This window comes from Hirundo rustica, chromosome 3, assembly GCF_015227805.2.
Source record: "Hirundo rustica isolate bHirRus1 chromosome 3, bHirRus1.pri.v3, whole genome shotgun sequence".
Taxonomy (NCBI): domain Eukaryota; kingdom Metazoa; phylum Chordata; class Aves; order Passeriformes; family Hirundinidae; genus Hirundo; species Hirundo rustica.
In genome coordinates this window covers 16268884-16290191 of record NC_053452.1, presented here as the reverse complement: position 1 = coordinate 16290191, position 21308 = coordinate 16268884, and the positions used below count along the sequence as shown (strand labels likewise).

The 21308-nt window shown below is 45.1% G+C and overlaps 1 protein-coding gene and 1 long non-coding RNA gene across 2 annotated transcripts in view; one reads left to right on the top strand and one right to left on the bottom strand.

The window, feature by feature from the left end:
• KCNK12 (potassium two pore domain channel subfamily K member 12) overlaps positions 1–5538 on the bottom strand; it is a 31222-nt gene extending 25684 nt beyond the window's left edge. Inside the window, exon 1 of the mRNA XM_040059672.2 lies at positions 5187–5538. Within this exon, the coding sequence (XP_039915606.1) occupies positions 5187–5538 (352 nt within the window). The remainder of the gene's footprint in view (positions 1–5186) is intronic.
• The window catches only part of LOC120750715 (uncharacterized), a 56767-nt gene continuing 40866 nt past the window's right edge, over positions 5408–21308 (top strand). The window contains exon 1 of the long non-coding RNA XR_005700116.2: positions 5408–5430. This is a non-coding gene — a long non-coding RNA (uncharacterized LOC120750715). The remainder of the gene's footprint in view (positions 5431–21308) is intronic.

The following is a 21308-nucleotide window of genomic DNA, read 5'->3' as shown; positions in this document are numbered from 1 at the left end:
TGTTTGACTCTGGCTGTTCCCCATGTTTTTGTTTTTGTTTTGTTTTTCCTTCTTTTCAAAAATCACCTTCACCCAAAGAAGTTAATACTCCCATGCAGCTATGGCAAGCAGAAAACATTGCTATGGTGACAGTTCCTCATCTGAGGAAAATCAGTGTAGGATCAGAACTCTCCACAGAAATACGCTGACCATGGACCTGCTGCTCTCTGAGCCTCTTGCTCTGTGTTCTTTATCGAGATTGCCCGAGTGAGAAAATAACTCTCAGAAATCCACCGGCACATTGATCAAAACATGACACGCACGGAAGAATCAGATCTGCCTGAAACACACTCTCATTCTGCCTGCAGACTGTGTACAGGATGGCAAAGACAAATAACCTGACACTGCAGCTTAATAACACTGCTGGCTCTTCCAGATGCTTTCTCATTCGGTTTTGTTTATTTCTTAACTTTAAGAAGGTCAACTCTGAAGGCAGTTCCCCCCTAATCTGAAACCTCTGCAAAAGCTGCCTACAAGCCCCAGAGAACTGCAGAGCCCTGAGGAGGGAACACTGCTGCTGATCAGGTGCACACCCTGGTTCGGCTGTCACCTTTTGGTAGGGTTGGCCCTATGGACAGCGAGGCTGCATTCAGGGAGAGCAGAGAGCCACAACCTCCAACTCTGATTCACATCCTAGAATACAACAGTGAAGAAGATAGGACAAACATATTTACCCCTTAAACCTTCACGCCATCTTGGTTATTTGTGGGATTTCTTGCCAAATTATCCTCTGTAGTGCCTGCTCTCACAGGCTCAGCCCCTGGCTCCTGGCAGCGCAGTCCAACATCTGACCTGTGCTTACTGAGATGTCCAAATGTGCTTTGCACTTCCATTAAACTAACACCTCCAGAACATCTGGACTGACAGACAGTCTCACAAGACTATGACACAGAGCCAGAGGATATTTTAGAAGTGAGTGTTTATGGTGCTTAGGCTGTGGAGCACAAGCAGAAATGCTGTGCTGGATATACTGGGTGCCTACAGAGGACCCAGAGAGAAGAAGGTCTAACCCAGCTGACATGCTAAGCAAGGTGAGAACAGCTGCCAAAGCCAGTGAGATGGCAGAAAACACATAATGCTGTGTCTCTTACTTAAGAGCAGAGCATGCCCCATCCCTTTAGATGGAGTTGTCAGTCCACAGGAATATTGAGTCATTTAACAGGATACCTCAGGGATAAGGCAAGTATGAACAATCCTGCTCACTCCTACACACTGTGGCCCTAACACCTGTGCCCCTAACAACCTCTGCAGAGCTGTACAGAGAAAAGATCCCTGCATCTTTTCTTCCCAGGAGCACTTCTCAAGCACACACAACCCAGATGTTCCATCCCAAAATCATCTGCCCACAGTAAAGGTGCTATTAAAAAAAACCTATCAAAAAATCACTTCTATATATTGGAGTACTTCACTTGACCTTATTTTTTAATGCCTGGTATGGATTTCTATAAATCAATTCTATCACTTGATACTTGAAACGTGTACTTACACCTAAGAAGCTTAGAATCCAATTTTAATGGGTCCATGTTTCAAAATGTTTTACTATACAGGCACCTAAGGTCTATACTAACACTTAAGAGGGGAAAAAAGTTTGGGTACAAAGTCTAGACTCATGGACTGAGTCAGAAATCCAGATCTTCAGGCATTCCAGAGTTACCTGGTATGCCAGGGAGAATAAGTCTCTGCTACCAGAATACAGGGAAAGCTAGGACTGATTATGTCTGCACCTGTAATGTTCACCAGGAAGAAATCTAGTCTGAGTTATACTTTTGCTTTCAGTCTTTAACAAAGTGCTGGGTAGTATAGGTGGTGTGCATTTGGGGAAGGAAGTAAAAAACCCAACTGAAAACCAAAGTCTACAGTCAGTTAGACCAAAGAATCAAGAATAAATTTCACCTAGCTGCTCCTTAAAGAAATCAGAATAGTAATAATTGCCTAGAAACCCAGTACCTTTTGGAGTGCAAAATAACAACTGAATAGTGTAGTCCAACAGCAAGCAATCAGAAATTAGACCAAAGAATTTTCTTACATAGCTCTGAAAATCCAGATGTGTCTAATGAAAACAGATTCAACATTTCATTATTCAAGCACAAACAATACAGTAATAAAAACTGAATGCCCGAGTGCTATCAAGAGGCTGTTTTATGGACTGTAAGCCACACACTTAGTCGGCTACTCAGGAAAATGCTCTAAAATTAGAATTTCAACTCTTACTTCTTAAAGACCCCATTAACATGTTTCTTACCCAGGCTTTGATTGTGTCCCTGAGGAATTAGGGAAGTGCAGAACTGCACCCAAGGAGGCACCTAGGAGAAGGGAGCTGCTTGGCTCTGCAAATGCCCTGCTCAAGGAGCGTGGATGGAAGTTCTCTCCCAGCCTGGCTATTCCTAGCCCTTGTGTTCACAGAAGGATGAAGAACTCTTTCTCAGCTCAGCTTACACAAGCACCAGGAGAACTTGCAGCCCTGTCCCTGGATGATGGCATTTCAATGCCTACACATGAAAGATGAAGTAATTTTATTAAAACTGTTGAGAACAGAGTGAGGGCTTGAAAAGACAGCGAGATTCCTGTGAGTTGGAATCCTCTACAGATGAGAAGCTGAGTAACCTGTGGGTGATTTACCCTTGAGAGACACTGAGTATGCCTGCTGTTTGTTAAGCAGTAAGGAAGCTTTCCACCACCTCGCTAGTATAGTGGTGTGTTTACCTGGAGTAATAAAGTTGTTTTGACACAAGTAGCTGATGAAGCTGTTGAGGAAGGCAAGCTGTTTTGACTCTGCATGTCTGGTAGTTAGTTCCCAGCAAGGTTGGGTAAAAACTAGTATGTCAATTAAGCATGACATGAAAGCAAATCAAATTGCTCAGTGCCAGGATAACGTGGTGTGGGAGCTGATAGTGGAATCAAAGGTAGCCCAGGTGGGTAGATACATAACTGAGCTGGCTGGGAGGGAAACAATGGACCTTGAAAGAACGGCTTTGGAACTGCTCACCCAGGTGACATCTCGCTGCCCCACCATTTGGTTTCTCCCGTGCTGGGACCATGAGCCAAACAGCTTTGTGTACATTTGACTAAGAGCACAGCGTCGTGTTTTAGTGGGACAGCTAGTCAGTTCATTGGGGTTTTTTGCTTTTGCTGGGTGGAAGTGCCAAAAATAACCGAATACAACTGTGTGGTGGAAGAAACCCTGCTGCAGCTGAGCTCACGGTGGGTTTTGCCTCTAGGAGCTGCAGCAGCTTGAAGAGGCACACAAAGAGAAGCGCTGAGGTGGGGGCAGCAGCTCCCCTTCATCTGCAGGAGCTGTACACGTAGCTGGTAAAAGCCAAGCCCGGATGGCGCGCGGCAGCCTCGGGATGCTGGTACTCCAGCAGACACTGCTCCTGCCAGGCTCTGTATGCAGTTTGGCACCCCCAGCACAGCAGCTCAGGCACAGCTCAGCCTCACTTCCAGCCACCTTCTGCTGCATCTCCTCAGAGCAAAGCCTTGCTCTACAGCTCTCTGAACTCACACCAAGTACTGTAAGGAATCCAGGAGCCAGCACTGGCAGTAGCATTCCAAGTGAAGGCACGACTTGGGGAACACTTGTCAGAATCCGGCCTTTGTTGCACATCAAAAAAACAGCCTTCAGCCCCCACCTCACATGTGAGATGTGACATTAGCGACTCTAAGGAGAGAGCACTGTCCTTGGTCGGTGCTACAGGAATATGAGAAACACAACTCTTAGTTCTGCCATTTACACACATCAAGACCAGGCAAAACCCCCTGCTGAGTTCCTCAGTCCCTCTACACAGGTACAAATGACTGCAGATGGGGCAATGAAGTAGAGATGGAAACAAATGCAAGGTAAGAGGAAACACTTCACATTTCAATAACCTCAGAGAGGAGAAGCTAGAGGTGGCAGGGAAGCAATGTGTCTACATATCACCTGAAGATTTCTGTTTCCCACAGCAGGTGTAAAGAAAGAATGGACTTGTTAAAACATTGGCTTTTTTGTTCATTCATTCTGATCCGTCAAAATGATCTCTTTTAAATATATGTTCCAGTGATGAAGAAAGCTTAATGCTTAATTAAAATGGTGTTTTAATGACTGGTATACCACATGTAATTGCAAAGCACAAGTTAACTGGCTTTTTCAATGCAAAGTAACAATACCTGACAACACTGCTGTACTCACCATCACGACTCCATTATATGGATTAGTCATTATTGATAAAACATTTTCCACACCGAATGAATGCAAACGCAACAATGAATTGTGAGTTTCTTCCTCTACAATAAAGGGAAAACATGACATCTATGCTCAGAAGACACCTGTCCTCTTACAAAACTTAAAAACTGGCAGAGTTACGACCACTAAGATCTTGTGTTCAGGGACAGGGTTTCTCAGGCAATAGTCCAAGAGTAGTACAGAGCCACAGAGTTAAAAAAAAAAAAAAAAAAAAATCCTCCCACCAAAACTCATCATTCACATTACAAAACACTGCTCTTCCTAAACACCTATGGGACATGAAAAACTGCAGCTGGCCGCAGCGATACACTCAGAAGACAGCTGGAAGACACACGACTTCGTGCGCCTCGCTTCTTTAAACAGATACGCATCCTAACTTTTCCAGCAGTTAAAGCCGGTACCAAGTTGAACGGCCCGGCGAAAGCCTGGCTCTCGCTCAGCATCTCCACCAGCCCGCTACGCCGGCCCCCGCGCCGCCTCTCCCGGTACCGAGCCATTAGCCCGGCGGGCGCATCCCGGCGCAGGCAGCGCTACGCGGGCAGCAGCCAGCGCCGTTCGCTCCTTCGGGCCGGCGGAACGGAGAAGCCGAGCCGCCGGCGGCAGAAGTTTGCTGGGGAAGGACGGGGCTCCCGCAGCCGCGACGGCCGGCGCTCCTGCCAGCCCGCGGGAGCCCGGAGCGCTGCGGGGCGGGGGCAGCGCCGGTCCCCGGCTCCGTGCAGGGGGGGGGGCGGGGGGTGGGACCGCGACCCCCGGGACGGGAGGTCGGCGGGGACAGAGGGACCCGGACGCGCCGCGAAGCGCCGGTTGCCACAGCGACGCGGCGGCGCCTCGCCCCAAACTTTGGTCGCTATAACGACGGGGCCGGGGCAGCGGCATCCCCCGGACGGGCGGGTCTGCGCCGCGGGGCCGTCGGCGCGGCGCTCACCTATGGTGGAGACGACGGTGCCCACGAAGTAGAAGGCGCCGGGGAAGTCCCAGCGGGGCCGCAGGGCGTCGACGCGGACGCCCGCGGCCATGGCCGCCTCGTAGCTCCGCAGGAAGGCGCGCAGCTCCGGCAGGCTGATGTTGAAGATGCGGCTGAAGTTGTGGAGGGTCCGGTTCCAGCGGAGCTGCGCCGCCGCCTCCGACGGGCTCTCGAGGGCCGAGAAGACGGTGGCGCCGGCGCTCAGGTACGCCGCGATGAGGGCGGCCAGCAGCAGGAACCGCCCGTTGTCCTCGTTGAGGGGCGCCAGGCGCCGCCGGCGGCAGGAGCCCACCGCCCCCCGCGGGGGCATCATCCGGTGCGCGGCGCGGCGGGCGCGGCGGGCGGCGGGCGGCCCCCGGCGGGGGGCGCGGGCATGGGGCGGCGCCGCGCGGAGCCCGGCGCGGCGGCGGCGGCGGCTTCGCTGCAGGGGCCGCGGCTCTGAGTCATCCCCCGGCGGGGCCGCCCGCCCGGCTGGCGGCGGCGGCGCCCCGGGGCCGTTGTTCTCGCCCGCCCGCCCTCGGCCCGACGCCCCGCGCCCCCGGGGCCGCGGGCTGCTGCGGCGCGGGCTCGGCGGCGCGCACCGGCCGGCTCGCTCTGGCCATGCGGGGCGGCGGCGGCGGCCCCGCCGCGGGGGAGACGCCGCGGGGAGGCGGAGGCGGAGGCTCCGCGCGGCGCCCGGTCGACGGCGGGCGGAAGGCGGGAGCGTGCGGCGCGTCCCCCGGGGAGCCGCATCCCCGGCGGGGAGGCTCCCGCAGCCCCGCTGCCGCCGCCCGCCCGGGCCGGGCCGCTGGAGCCGCCGCTGCCGCGCCCCCGGGGGGCCGCCGCGCCCGGCCCGGGGGAGGGATGGGGCGGGACGGGGCCGCCCTGCCCTGCCCTGCCCTGCCCTGCCCTGCCCTGCCCTGCCCTGCCCGCCGCACCCCGCTTCTCTTCCCTTCTCCTCGCTTCTCCGCTCCCACCGCGGCACCGGCCGGGCAGGGGGGACGCGGCGAACGCGCCGGTCGCTCGCCGTGTGTGGGATGCGCCTTGGCCGCTGCGGGGGTGGTTTGGCTTCAAAACCTTTCCTCTACGCCCGGTGCCAACAGGGTGTTTTTGAGGGAGTTGGTGGTGGTCGGTGGAGCGCTAATTACTTAATTTCAGCCATTTCTAGGTGCACGAATCGCTGTTTCTGATCTGACTCCACAGAGGTAGACCCAAGAAAATTATGCATTTTGGGTTTGGTGCCAAATGCCCATTTAATCTTAGCTAGTGTCTGAAAGGTGATTCCCCCCCCTCCCCGCCTTTAAGTGTTGGATTCTGTCTTCGCTGTTTGCCTTGGAACAAACACTGTAGCCTTTCTTATCTGTTATGCTGCAGTAGGAACTGCAGTCCTTTCCTGGGAGACTTGAAGTAAATAATTACATTCGTATTTTTTAAATAAAATGAGAATTCTCGCTGAAAAAATATTGCAAAGAGGATGGGAGCAATGCCAGTCCTGCAAACATATGTGTAGGGGTTGATAACATGTGTAGGAAAGATCTGGGCTTGGAGGAGGAAACGCTCCCCACAATTTACAGTTGCCAGTGTCAGTCTCACTGGGATGGGAGCTTGTGCCCTGGTTTATGGGTCTTTTTTTAGCCTAGGTTCGGGTGGGGGTTTTTTGTTTGGTTGGTTTTGGGGGGTTTTTTTGGTGGTTGGTTTTTTTTCTTTTTTTTTTCTTTTTTTTTCTCTCTACGGGAAAATATTTGCTGCCTCTTGATAGCTTCATGATGTCTTTTAGGAAGAGGCTATTTGCTATCACTGGAACTTCTCCACAGTTTCACACATTTGTTTCTAATTTTGGATCTGAGAGATTTTGCCTTGCCATGAGATTTCACATTATTGGCAGTTATCTCTTGGCCACATCAATAGCAGGAGAACTTCCTCCCTTTCTAAGAGACTGTTCATACTTGTCAGGCAAAGAAAATGGCTTGGGTTTACACTTGTCCTGAGGAACAGGCCACACATAAAATGCAATTAATTAGTTTACAAAGTACTCTAGTCAAAGTATCACTCTAATCAAAGTTTTGATAGCCACTAACATGTCTAAACTTTGGGGTTTTGCCATTATTGCTTTTGTGCTGAAGCACTTTGTTCAATAGAGGAAAGGAAAGTGTCTAAAAGTATCAAAGAAGATTTCTGATCTCCTATTGCACTCAAGGCAACCAATACTATGTGCAACACTTAGGAAAAAAATGTGGCTCCTATTTCAAAGTGTCAGTTATGTCCCATTATAAATACTAAAACTGAATAAAAATACAAAAAAATTAAACCGGTAAATTACAAGCCCAATAGCTGTGGAAAGCAGTAGCAGATCTCGAGGACACAAGAAGCAGAAAAACATTGGGAAAGTATATCAGATCTAATCAAAAGGCCATTGATATGAGTGGAAAGTCTCCCATGGATGGTCAAGAAATGGGCCATTTAGTGTCAATGACTATAGTTAGAAATAATTTCCACTGTGGTAATCCAGGAATGATGATGTGCAATCCAATGTGTCAGATGATGTAAACCTAAACTAATTTACCTGAATTTGCAGGATTTTTGTTGCTGCAGATGGGTATCACAGTTTAGATTCCTGGTGCTTTTTTTTTTTGCAGGGGAAATAAGATGGGTTTTTTTGTTGTTTGTTTGGTTGGTTGTTTTTGTTGCTGTTTTTTACTTTCCTGTTGGGAACATTAAAAAAATGGAGGTTCAGTTCTCTGGAATTCTCAGCAATTTCACCTACTGTGATAGGCCCCTGATGTTTTCAGTGAGAAGCCAGTTAGCAAAGTTTGTGTAACTCGTACCTCACCATGCCATGCATTGTCCCCTCCTGGGTGTTGGTTGGCTCCTAGATGGGGAGTGAAAAATTGGCCAATTCCTTGGGTAACAGGACAGTTTCCAAGCAGTAGAAGCTGACTGGCTCTGGAGTTTGCGGTGGCCTCTTTGGAGATGTCCTGCCTGGGATAGGATGATGCTGGTGGGATGCTGAATAGCTTGAGGAATCACATCATAGATATGAAAGCCTACCAGTAACTTTCCGTGAAGAAAAAAATCTCAGCTGAAGCAGCAAAGGACATGGTTTAGCTGCTTCAGCATGGACAAGATTGCATTTCCAGCATCACCCAATCATGGTTTCTAAGAATTTGAGCTGTTGACAGATTTTCAAAATGTTTTGACTACTCATTTCACTAAGATTTTTTTACTTCGAGCCTTGAAAATTTGTCACCGTTTTGCAGAAATACTTCAGGGTTTTTGTTTTTTTTTTTTGTTAAAAAGCTAGGGGGGGGAAAGTTATTTTTTTTCATTAAAGTCCCACTGAAAGTGTTTCATCCTTTCCAAAGTAACTAGCTCCTGGAAAAACTCCATTAGCTAGCTAAAAAATCCTCCAGAGCTGTGGCTTAAAGGAAGGTCATGGTTTTGGTTGCTCTGATCCAGATATGAGAGTTTGAGGAAACATCCTGAAGCTGCTGCTGGGCCCCTGCTTGGGTAACACTCTTAAAGGCTGTTATAAGGTTAAATGAAGGATGTGTTTCTACAGTTTCTCGAATAATTGAATGAAATCTTGAAGGATTGGGTGAAAACCCAATGACTGTGTTCAAAACCGTTTGCCTAGAATTTTTTTAAAAGCTGATGGTCAGCTGTAAATTGTGCTTTATGCTAAAATTAGATCCCTGAGCTGTGGGAGTATTGTATGCATGGCACCAGCCATTTGGTTTGTCAGGAGGTCAGTGTTTGTGAAAGAAATTATTTTAATAACCAAAATATGGTGTTTACATTATTAGCTTGGCTGCTGAAATTGAAACTCATGCAAAGAAATGAGATGGGCTCATTAAATGTTTAATTAAACCATTGTCGGCAAAGAAGTTGTACTGCTAAACATCACATCTCTTTATTAAAGAATAAAGTTTAAAATGGTATTTTAAACCTGAAAAAGACCAGTTACTGTTATTCCATTCAAGGGAATAGTTGTGTGGGGCTTTTTGGTTTTTTTTTTTAGTTTTTTTTAGGGTTTTTTAAGGGTTGTGTGTGTGTGTGGTGGTGTTGTTGTTGTTTTGTTTTATTTTATTTTTGTTTGGGGTTTTTTTTTGTGGCTGAAATCCTCTGAATTCTCAACCATGGTTTCACTGTGTGACTCACAAGCAAAATAGCAAGACTGCTTTTTTTTGACTTCAGGAATACCAAGACCTCCACATTTCTGTTCTTGGTTACAGTACAAGCTTCACCTCCTCATTGACTTTATAGCAAATATTTGCCAAGAAAAAATACCAACTACATCGTTCAGGAGCTTTTTACCACTACATTGGCATGGAAATGTCTCAAGTAGTTATTTGGAAGTGTCTCATACAATCTGAAGGTAAACAAGCCATGCAGTCCCTGACCTGAAATGTACAGCTTGTTTGTGGTAGCTGGACGTATTTTCTACCTTGGAAGTGACCAAAGACAAATAGATTTGTAACTGCTCCTGCAGCTGGAGTTAATGTGCAGATGGTTTTGTGTTGCTCTCCATACCGCCCAGTATGGGCTGTATAAATTAGGTTTTGTCTGTAACCTGTATCAAGGAAGTTATTTTGCAGTGAGTAGCCTTATGGTGAGCCTGGGTGCTTGACAAGCTGCTAAGGTAATGAGATGGTGCTCTTCTTCACTTGTATCTCCTACTGGATTTCAGGGAACAGTCTCTTTGTTATTATCTTCTAATTAAAAGAAATTGATGGGGTAATAGGTAGTCTATGCAATCAGAGCCTTGGTAGCATTGTGAGCAAGTGTTTCAGTCACAGTGCACAGCAGAAAGGAATATGCCGAGTTTTTAAGTTAGAAATCTGGATACTTTAGGATAGAGTGTTCTTCTCAGTGCCTGACTTAGTGTGATGACAGATTGAGACAGTGAAAAGTATACTAACTACAAAGTATTTGGGGATGAGTGTGTGTTTCCATGGAATTCAGATGTTACTAGTGTCTCCTCACCCTCCCCAGGCACTTTTGAAGTTTTGAAGCCGAAGACCAGTCCCCTGACCCAGATGGCCTTTTGTGTTCATGTGTCTTCTCTCTCTATCAGGATGAACATTTGGGGAGGGGAGAGAGAAAACAGACAGGCTTGTTACTGGTCTTGAAGCCATGAGTTGCCTGTTGCAGACAATTTGATTGGAAATGAAGACATTTGATGTGCTGATTAGCAGGTGGTCCATGTGGAGTCTTGGCATGAAGCTGTTTTGGGGTAGCTGGGCTCTGTAAGCCCCCATTGCTCTGCCAGTAGCACTCTGGCTTTCATGGGAGCAGAGCTGAAGGAGCTGATGAGATAAACTTGAGAATCCTTTGGGAACCGTTTCTTGTACTCCCGAACACAAAATCAAGTCAGGGTGAGTTGTAGGAGTCAGCTAGTGCAGGTTTTGGGTTGCTAGGTCAAACTTCTAGGGGATACTAAGCTGCAGGGAAACAGTATTGTTAACCAAAGACATGGTTTCACTAAGAGAATATTTCCACAGGTTTAAGAGACACAGGAAGCAATCGCTGTCTAAACCAGAGATTCCTTCATTCTTCCTGTTAATTTATGAATATGCAATGGCCTTTTGTTTTTATTTTTCCTGAGGCTCAGTGATCTAACTGCCACTTTCTCACTTCCACTGCTCTCGCTGCGAGAGAATGATCTAATTAGCGCTGCCAATTACATTCAATTTAAATCTGATGAACAGCCGATTTCAGAGGGCCTGATTCTGCCTAGTGCTCCGAGCATCCTGAGCACATTAATGTGTTCCCTCTTGCCTGTGCTGCCGATGGAAGCCGCAGGCGCCCTGCATCTTGTGCGGGTAGCTCTGTGTTCACATGACTTACTTTCCTCACAATTTTTGGAATGAAATCTCGCTTTTTTATGGGAAAACCTTCCACTCTGGTGGCTTGTGCTCTTCCTGCATTCGTTTTGCTGATTTGTTTTCTATTCTTGCTTTGCGCGGGGAAATCTCAGTCAGTGGCTCGGCATGCAAGGGATTTTTAATACATTTCAGTAATGGAAAGCTACTATTCTACCACTCAGGAGGATGCAGCTCTTTAATATTTCTGAGACCGTGCAAAGGATAATTTCTGAATGCACAACCCACTGTTGAATTCCTGTAGATTATTAGACAACAAATGAGTTACCAGATTTTCTTTGGATCTCACCTTGTTCAGCCTAACCAGGGCCTGGCCTTTCAGGAGATGTCAGCATCCTTCAGCTCTCCAAGTGAACAGCTCAGATTTTGAAAGGACTGAAAGGCGAGTTAGGCGGTTCTGTAACCTGCCATTTCTCTTTACAAGCATTTGGAGGAAAGAAGAAGAGCCCAGTAAATCTCTCTGTTAAGGTTAGAGATGTGGCCCCTGTATTCTGTGGTTGAGCTTCACAGTGCAGAGGGGGGTGATGAACAGACAGATGCAGAAACCTGCAGAATGGGATTGGTGCAGCTCCTGAGAAATCTGCATCCTCCAAGTCCATGCTTGCCTGTGTACCGATGAGCTGCAGGGAGCTTGCCAGGAAGGGAAGTAATTTTAGAGTGTGATTTGGAAAATGATTCAGTTTAAAAATTGCTATTTTTGAAGGGCTACTTTCAGCTGGGATCCAGTCCCCAGCCTGTTCCCAGAAGCACTTGCCTTGCTGCAGCAGAGCGTGGTGAAAAGTGGAGGAGGAATGTCTGTCTGGGAGCCGGCAGCCCTGAATCTCGTGATGCCACTGGGGAAACAATTCATGGGGATGGGGCCTCCTTACATGTCACATCCCTTCCTGCATTTGACAGGTGAGTGTTTAACCCAGCTAGGCTGGGGAACATGGCAAAGGTCACCCTGCCCACCCTCCCTCCACGCTCAAAGGAAAGCACAGGAATGTGGGTCTGGAAATGGGGCTGCTGGGCAGACGGAGTTTCAAGACAGGAAAGCCTACTTTATCCTGTTGACATAAAAGCCAAGGAATTTAAAAAGCACGAGGAATTTATGAATCAAAGCTGTGAAATGGCAAACACCTTTTTCATGCCATTTGAAGATGAATTGTATATATTTGACAGAGCCTGTGGCTGCAGCTCCTGCAAATCTCTCCAGCCAATGGCACCGAAATGAAGTCAGCTAAGCTGACACTCACTCCATCAGGCTGAGGCTTTACAGAAGTTCAGGACAGGCAGCATTTGATCACAACATCAAAGAAAATATTGGCAACCCCCTTGACCTGTTAGATTTTCTTTCTCGGGTGAGATGTTTCAGAGAGCAATTGTGTGCTGATTACACCTGTCAGTTACCACCAAACAAATTAAAATGTCCCTTCTGCCCTGGATTTGTCCCACTTGTTCCTTTCAGGTAGGTGCTGGCAGATGTTCCTCTAAGGTCATTTATCCTGGTAAGCTTTTTATAAACAGGTTGCACTTGTGATTTAAACAACTTCACACAACTTGGTTTGTTCTCGAGGATGTGTGGAGTGGAAGTGTATTGCTGAGGACTTTGCTTTGGTTCCTGTGCAGGTATCAGGCACATACATGGAAAGCAACATACCATTTTTAGAACAAATTCTAAGCTCCTGCTAGGAAGCAGAAGGTGAAGAGAACATCATGGTGAGGAGGGCTCTCTTTTACAGCTGTCCATTCTTGTTACAAGTGCAGTAAGCAAATGGGGAAATGTATCAAGCTTAAAAAAAAAAAAAAAAGTAAAATTCCAATTTGCTAAGTCGAGGCTTTTAAAAGACTTTTTCAGATTAAAACTTTCTGTTATTTATGGCCTTATAAACGGTGTTTCACATGTAATACCATAACATTCTTTGTGCATCTTATGAAAGAAGGACAATTTCTGTGCCACTGAGCATGCAAAAATGTGCTAGGGAAAACACTCAGGACCAGAGTAATTTTCATCTCTGGTCTTAGCCTGGAAATGAACTTCAGCTTCCCATTTTCCAATTTTTAGAGATGGCCACCGCCCATATTCACCTGGGCACTAGAGGAAAATGAAATGAAGCTGTTTGGCAGCGTTTTGTACTCACCTCACGAAGGAGCAGTTAAAGTGCTGCAAAGTGATTAAACTTGTTACAGTGGCTTTAATGCATTGTAGGTGTAGTGTGTCCAGTGCTCTCACTTTGGTTTTAGAGCACTGGGGTATTGATTTAGCATTTAACAAGCACTTATCTAGTGAAAATGCATCAGTGGAAACATAGGAAATAAAAATGCACAGTGAAGAACACATGATATTGAAACCAAACTACGCGGCGTGCTTCAGGTCAGAAATTGCTTAGGTAAGGAATGGGGTGAACACAAAGGAAGAGTGGGATGACAGGTGCCTGAGAGTGGACACTGCAGAAGTGGAGTAAGTAGTGGGGGTGCTCTGTGCTTGAGGGACCACCTCTGTAGCTATGCACCTGGGAGAAGTGCAGGAGGCAGGGATGGAGAATAGAAAGGAGCAGAGACTTTGAAAGTTTTCTGGAAGCTCAGGCTTAGAGTCCTCTCAAAAGATTTCCCTCCGGCTGCACAGTCCCGTTGCAGATGTGTTGACTTTGAGTTAGGCATGGTCTAGTGCAGAGGTTGGAAAGTTTTTGAGCAGCACTTGCCAAAGTGTATTTTAATTTTCTTAGTCAGAAGTTCAGTGGGTTAATGGAGGTTGGGAGATGTGGGATTTGTCCCACATGGAAACGAGCAGCCTCCGGGTGGCCGAGTGTCGCGTCCCGCTGGCACGCAGGGGCTGCTGGCTTCCCTGGGACTCTTGGCTGTATCTCAGGATGGAGCCAGTCCCATTTTACAGTGACTCTGTGTCAGGTCCAGCCCATGGTCCAGCCCATGTGCCATCCACAGCTCCTTACTCCTGGCCTAACAGCCAGGCCATCTGAGTCAGGCTTAGAAAACATGGATTTCTCACCAGTTATGAGCTGATATATTGCATCACCTTGATCCAATAATTTCTCTTCCAGTTGCCTTGCTTACCCTGCTGACCTTGGTCCCAATTTTCTCCCTAGGCTGAGAAATATTCCAAAATAGAACGGCTTTTATTTTGATGCGTTATCATAGCTCTATTGGAGCTGCAAAGAAATCATGGCAAGCTTCCCACCATCCATGAAGGAAATAAAAGAGAATCCTGCTGGTGTGAGAACCATGGTACTGGGCAGACCTTGTCACACTGATAGTGATAAAAGGGGAAAGTGCTGTGAAAAAATGTGTTCTAGCAAGCAGGCTTCATTTCTGTCCAAGTGCCAGCATGGCTTATTATTTTCTAATGAAGTGAATTATATTCATGCTCTCTGAAGTTGACAGTGTTGATTTAATTTGTGTTTTATGATCAAGATTCTAGATTTCATATCTTTTATGTTTTATAAGTAGTGAGCAGGGATTTAGCTGCATAAGACACATTAATATCAATACAATATAACTCCCCAGGCACTTCTTTAAAGACTATTTTATACATAACAACATGGAATTTCACCTCTATATTTCTCTCGTTCTCTGCAGGAAAAACAGTGATAGCTAATCTGAAGGCAAGCACACATTTTATTATTGCTCTCAAAGCAGTAAGCATTTTTAGTACTCTGAATTTTTCCTGCTGACAAGCAACAGGCAGTGTATAATACAGAAATCAAATAGCTGGTTTTTTGTGGGCTGGGCTGGGGAAGGCAGCAGAACAATCTCGGGCAAGAAATCACACGTTATTATTTATTTTACGTGATTTCAGTGTGCTGCTTTCAGAGTTTTTTGCTTTAGGGAACTGGTATACACTAAGTGAGGGAGATTCTTCTCCAGTATGAAGTATTATTAGAAAAGGTATGTTCAATTTTCTAGAGGAAATTTCCTGTGTCTGCATCCTTTCTCATGAGTAAAAATGATCCAAATACTGTAGGGAACAGAAATAAGGGGGGAAGAAGACATGTTTTCCAAGCAAAATATGTTGATTTTATTTTTTCTTTTTCCTTACAAACCATGTTTCTGACTTTCATCCCAACCACTCAGTTTGTCTCTCTGTACTAAAAGATAATTGTCGCATCTTAGGTTTTTGTTCATCTAGAAGAATGGAACAATCTAGGGATGATTCTAGATGATTTTGAGTATTTTCCAGCAGAAGGAAAGACCTCTCAGCATTGGCTGACGACTTTTGGTGGGTCTTGGACATACTGAGATGTTCTGTTTGAGCTGGTGAGAATTCTTGCCAGAACAGGGTCTGTGCTGTGGGATGAACCAGTTGGCTGGACTTTGCAGGGTGTACCTGTGGGATCACACCTGCATCATGCTTACCCTCAAGTAAGAAAACATTACATTTGTCAGAGTTTAGTCTTCCTAAAATTTGGCTTTCCTGATTTAACTCATGATTCAGACAAAGAAAATTCCAGTTATTCTGATGACACTTCAGAAGGATTGGACTCCTGGTGACCCAGTCACAATTTGCCCTGGTTTGGGACTGCAGAACATTCCTTTTGCTCTGGACTGAGTGAGTACATTCGGCAAGTATGGAATGTCTCTGGAACTGTGCAGTTCTGGTCTTGAAGAAGGTTGTGTACTACTACAGTGGTACTGTTGTGTATTAATCCCGTGAAGCAAATTCTCTCATCTCTGATCAAGTGCTGAAGTTTAAAGGGGCTGTTGCAATAAAGAGAACATAAATCATCACCTTAACTGCAGCCTGTGGTAACCTGTGTCATGGGATTCAACCTAACAGCAAAATAAATCTATAAATCAGCTGGAAATGATCGAGGAGATGAGTGCCTGGATTTTATCAATTGAGAGTTGAATAATTATGAGCTCCCAGTGTATATGCCCAGGTCTCTCTCTCTCTCACACACACACACACACAACATACACACTGGAAGTGCATAGCTGGTAGACATGTAGCCAAGAAGTTCATTATTTAACAGTTGTAGGAGTTATGAGTCCCAGGGACTGCTTGACCTTAGGATTCTTCTAGGCTACATCATATTTAAGTAACACTGGGTTTCTTAGGACTGGTGAATACATGAATCAGAGGGATGAAGGTCAGGGAAAGAAAAGATATGTTTAAGCTAAAAAATAACTTTGGCACAAAAGCAAATGAGTATATATTGCCTATGAATGCACTGAGAGAATATTTGAGAATATTCCTAGCTATTTAAAATAATCAAATTTCTAAACAGTCTTTCAATAGGAAGAATGAGAACAAAAAGCTGGACTGACTGTGAGGTGGAGTCTGAAGTGTGTTATATAAAGTGATATCTGCAATGCCAGTAAACTGAATTTAATGGCTAAAGTGCTCCAAAACATCATCAGGTATTTTAAGCTAGATAGCATACAGACCTCAGTCACACACGGTATTTCTTTCCAATCACCACTAAAAGGGGTGTTACATATCCACGCTCTTTTTATAGCAATATTGACTTTTGGAACTCAAGTAACTTTTGTGAGCTGGCTGAGGAATGCATTTAGGAAGAAAGGCTAGGGATGATTTTGCTAGAACATCCTTATCAGTGGGAAAAAAAAAAAAAAAAAAAAGAAAAAAGTTACGTCTGTTATAATTTACCAACATGAAAGCTCCTCAAGGTCTCTGCTGTTCAGAACCCAGCAGGAATTTTCCAACTGAGGACGAGAAAGAGAAATGTTTACTAAAAGCCAGATTGCAAACATCAAGCTGCCTGTTCTGCAATTGATCTTTTACACTGAGAATATCCAGAAGATCTATACTTACGGGTAGGCTGTTATTTGGAAAGGCAGTAAAAGACATTCTGCTGAGAACTGCTTCATATTAAGCCTGCAACTTGGGGAGCTTTTAAAATACAGCAATTGCCGTGGATGTTCATTTCAAGGCAGACCCTGCTCTGTACATTTAAACTAATGATTTGTCTTTCAGATCCACTGGAAGTATGTTTTTTGTTTGTTTGTTTGTTTTTTTCTTGCTTGATTAAGAAGCATAAAAATATCCTAAAGGAGAAAAAAGAGGCTATTAGATAGGTTTTTTTAAATGCCACACTCTAGCCCCTTCCTGAACAACAAGAAGACAGCTCTGTGCTTAGAAGTCTGGGAGGGAGGTGCAAATGTTCTTGAGTAGGGAAGAGTCTTGCTGTCAAATTCAGTCCATGAGCTGTTCTAGCTCAGTGAAACACAATGGGAAAGCTCAGAAATGGGGGAGTGATGTTGGCTGAACGATCATATTGTCATTTTCAGGAGAGGCACATCTACACTTTGTCATATTGATCTTTAGTTTCTTATCTCTGCAGATTGATCTCCTCTTTTGTGCTCTTTTCCCAGCCTCTTTAATCAGCATTTTCTTGATGATAAGACAACTCAGAAGAATTAGAAGATTAATTTCTATTAGAAAGAAACTTGAGTCTTTAGCAACTGCCTCTTCAATTGCTGCTGCTAGGAGATTGAGATATGAAAAAGAGATTTATTGTTTACTGCCATGCTTCCTGCCTGGTAACATGACACTACATCCACATCCCCATGGCTCCTATCTGGTACTTGTGCACAAACCTGTCTTCTATGGAGCAGCAAAGCTTTGCTAGAAGCTGTGTTTGCCTCTTCCACTGCCTCTTCCTCTGCCTCTCAAATCCTCTGCAATAAAGCACCTTTCAGTATCATTTCCCAGCAGAGGTGTGATAGCTATAAGCTAGCTCCTTGACTCTGATATTAAATTCTGTGGTATTAATGGCTTATGGCCTTCAGCGTTGTCAATACTATTGAGAACAATATTGTGACACTGGAAACTCAATCAAACCTCCCCTTTTACATTAATTGTTACACAGTTTTTACCTTAGCACTCTGAAAGGAAGCAATTATCCTGGATCCATGAAAACATCTCAAATGTAAAAGACAGCAAGTAATGATTGTTGTCCCTTCACCCTGAAAGAAAGCGGATAACTGCAAAAAATAAATACACCGGTGAAATAAAAAGGGATATAAATGCGACCGTAGGTCATAAGAAATTCTGCTTGCTTGCATCTACAGTGCACCAACAGTTCAGCAATTTCTCAAAGGCAAGTGGGTTGCTTTCACAGCGTTTTTTGATGCATCTTATGGGAGACCTGGGGCTAAAGATTGCCCAGGTGTGATTTGTAATTCTACTTCCAGCCTGTTCCCACACATGCAGTGAAAAGTCCTGTACCCTCTTTTTTCTGAGCATAGCTGGCTGAAGGCAAGGATCCCCAGGGAAATCTACAGCAAAATTGTGTTCCTGCTTTATGATGACAGTTAACTTTGAAATTAAAAACTAATAAAGAAAATTCTAACTGAGCCCAAAATCGTACTGGCTTTTTGGACTAAAATTTCGGGGTTGAATAACTGGAATTTCAATATCGTACCATATGTGTTTGCTAAGCAGTATTGTCCCAAATGGCTAGTGATGCAGTGCTTTCTCAGTCCTGCTGAATAAATCTATTTTAAGTCAATTCCCAGTAAAAGAGTTTGAAAGCCTCCTCTTGCTGTTGGCATTGTTTATTTGCAACAGTAAAATCTGCCAAATTTCAGGCTTCATCCCGAAAACACCAGGAGCTTGGGCCCTTATCCAGCAAAGCCTGTCATCACAGGCTTAATTCAGAAACACATGAATAGTTCCCAGTGACATCTGCAGAGTAAATCATCTTCAACACCTTAGGTTAAGCACACCCATCCCCTGGATCAGAGGGTTTTGTTTGTATGTTCAGAGCCAGCACTGCAAGAAAATGTGCACCAGTAGAAGGTACCTGAGGAGCTGGTGGCTGGTGTTCCACAGAGGTGAGGAGGGCAGGGGAGAGGGGACCAACTATAGCGAGAAATGGCATTTGGGAAGGACAGGAGACCTGTCTTAATGCCTTAAAATTTATATTCCTCTTCATCCCAAAGACTGGGTTAGCTGGAAGTTCATCTTGGTCTGGAAGTGTGTTCAGGATGAACACAGTGTCAGGCTTCTGCAGCCTTTGGAGATTTCTGTTTGATTTCAGGGGTTGTTTCAGGGGTTTTAGTTCCTCAGGAGACCTCTGTCCAGTCAGGGAAATGCTGCAGAGGATGGAATGGCACATCATGGCTCAGCCCTCAGAGATGTATATGGGTGCTGGTGAAGAAGGATCTTCTGCTACTCCCTAAAACCTGGCACAGACAGCACTTCACTGCACTGAGTGATTTTAATCTGATGGAGCCTTCTTTATTCAAATCTCATCACTCTTGATTGACATCAGGAATAAAAATCTTGAATAGAAATGTTTCTGCCTCTAATTATAATTGGATTTTACAAATCTTCCCTCTCCACTACATTGACCATGCAAAGATTTCTTTCAGTTCTGTGCTTGTTTGGGAAGAAAGCCTGGTATATCATCGTCATGAATTGCTCTGTAGAGAGTTTAAGAGGGGAGGTGCACAGGAGAGAAATGGATAGTATGGCCTTGTGTTGACAGGAACTGTTACTGGCATGGAAAAGTTTAATTTCAATCTCACTATAAAACATGAAGCCCGTAACTTTGTGGGTAGTGAAACTCACACCAAACAGACTCATTTAAGCCTTACAAACATGAAGGGGGCTCTGACTCAGATGGGTTGAAGGCAGGTCAATGTGAAAGCACCTCATTCAGAGGAAATGAAGAAGTGACTGACGCTGCTTGGGTAGGTGGATGGCTTTATTTCAGCCCAGTGAATGCTGTGCTGGGTACAAGATGTGCCCTGGCTGTAGGATTACAGTTAGGGGCTGTGGGATGGAAATCGCCTTGTGCAGCAGAAGCGTTAATGTTCTGGAGCTCAGAGTGTGGCTCACCAGGAATGTTCTGTAATAAAGGAAAAGATGGTGGCGCCTTTTGTTCTGTTGTGGTTTGTTTTGTGAGAGCTGACTGCTGCTCTTAGCGGCCTTCCCGAGATGAGCTCTCAGCTAACGTGGAATGCATTTACAGCGCTAGCTGCATGAAGTGCGCTCTGATGGAACAGTCTGGCTGCATTTCCACTTTCTGCATTTGTCTTCCTTTGAACAAACGGGAAGGAAATAGTTAATCATTAAACTTAGCAGATAATACTGTTTACAGCTACTGAAGCCATTAAAAATGGTTTTCTGTCCTCGGCAGCTTTGTGCCTTTGAGGGTTCTGCTTGTGTACAGAAAAAAAGGAATTTTGCTCTGCTACAGGCAGCAGCACAGGAGTCCTGTGTTTGTCCAAATGCTTGCTCTGAAATCCCACTTCTGTTCTTAGCATTGCTTGTTCCAACCCAGGGACATTTGAACTGAAAATATATCCTTAACCTGAGTGCAGGGAAATTATGAAAGGCACAGATCAAGGTCTATCAGTTAAACAAAGTAGTATAAAAAACTGAATTATGCCAGGGGAGAAGCAGTCACAGAACCTTACATGGAATTTTGTGCTGCTTTTGCCATTCAGACAGTCGGCCACCTCAGCCCTTGATATGTGAAATACCACCTCTGGCTCTGATATTTTTAATGCAGGGTTTTTGCTCCTGCATGCTGTGGGCTACTCCTGAACTGTCAGAACAGGCAAAAACATGTGAAATGCTTCTTCAGACTGTGAAAAGTGATTGCTTTGAAAGATACATTGGAAAAAGGGCTGTTCTTCTAAGACATCAGGTTCCCATCTCAGAAAGTGCTGAGCATCCCTGTGCTCATTATCATTAGGACAGGAGGAGCTTGATGGGATGTAGGACCCTCCATGGGGCTGGTTGTGGAGTTTGCGATTTCCTTCCCTTTCAGACTTTTGACATGAACCAGAAGAGTGAGTCTTTGCTTTAAAAATAACTGTGGTGGCCATCTGAATCTCTGAATCATCATCACGAACACTGAGGTGCACTATTTGCCCTTCTGAACCTTGCCTTGACAACCTCTTTGCAAATCTATGGAAAATAGTATCACTGCCTTTTTTTTTTTTTTTTTTTTTTTTTTTTTTTTTTTTTTTTTTTTTTTTTTTTTACCCCCAGGGAAAAATTCGCTCCCAACATAGAAGGATAGGAAAATCATGCCATTGAGTTTTATTGTTCTTTGCTAGTACATGGCAATCCCAGCTCCTAAAACTTTAGTTTGCAATGAAATGCAAACTAGAGTGTCATGGTCAAAGAATTTTGCCCCTTAATACGTCTTTCAATTGAGGTTTTAATGCACATAAATTACAAGAGTTTTAATCAGCACCCTATATATTTTTATTACTATGAATGAGCTCTAGAGACATTATTTATGAG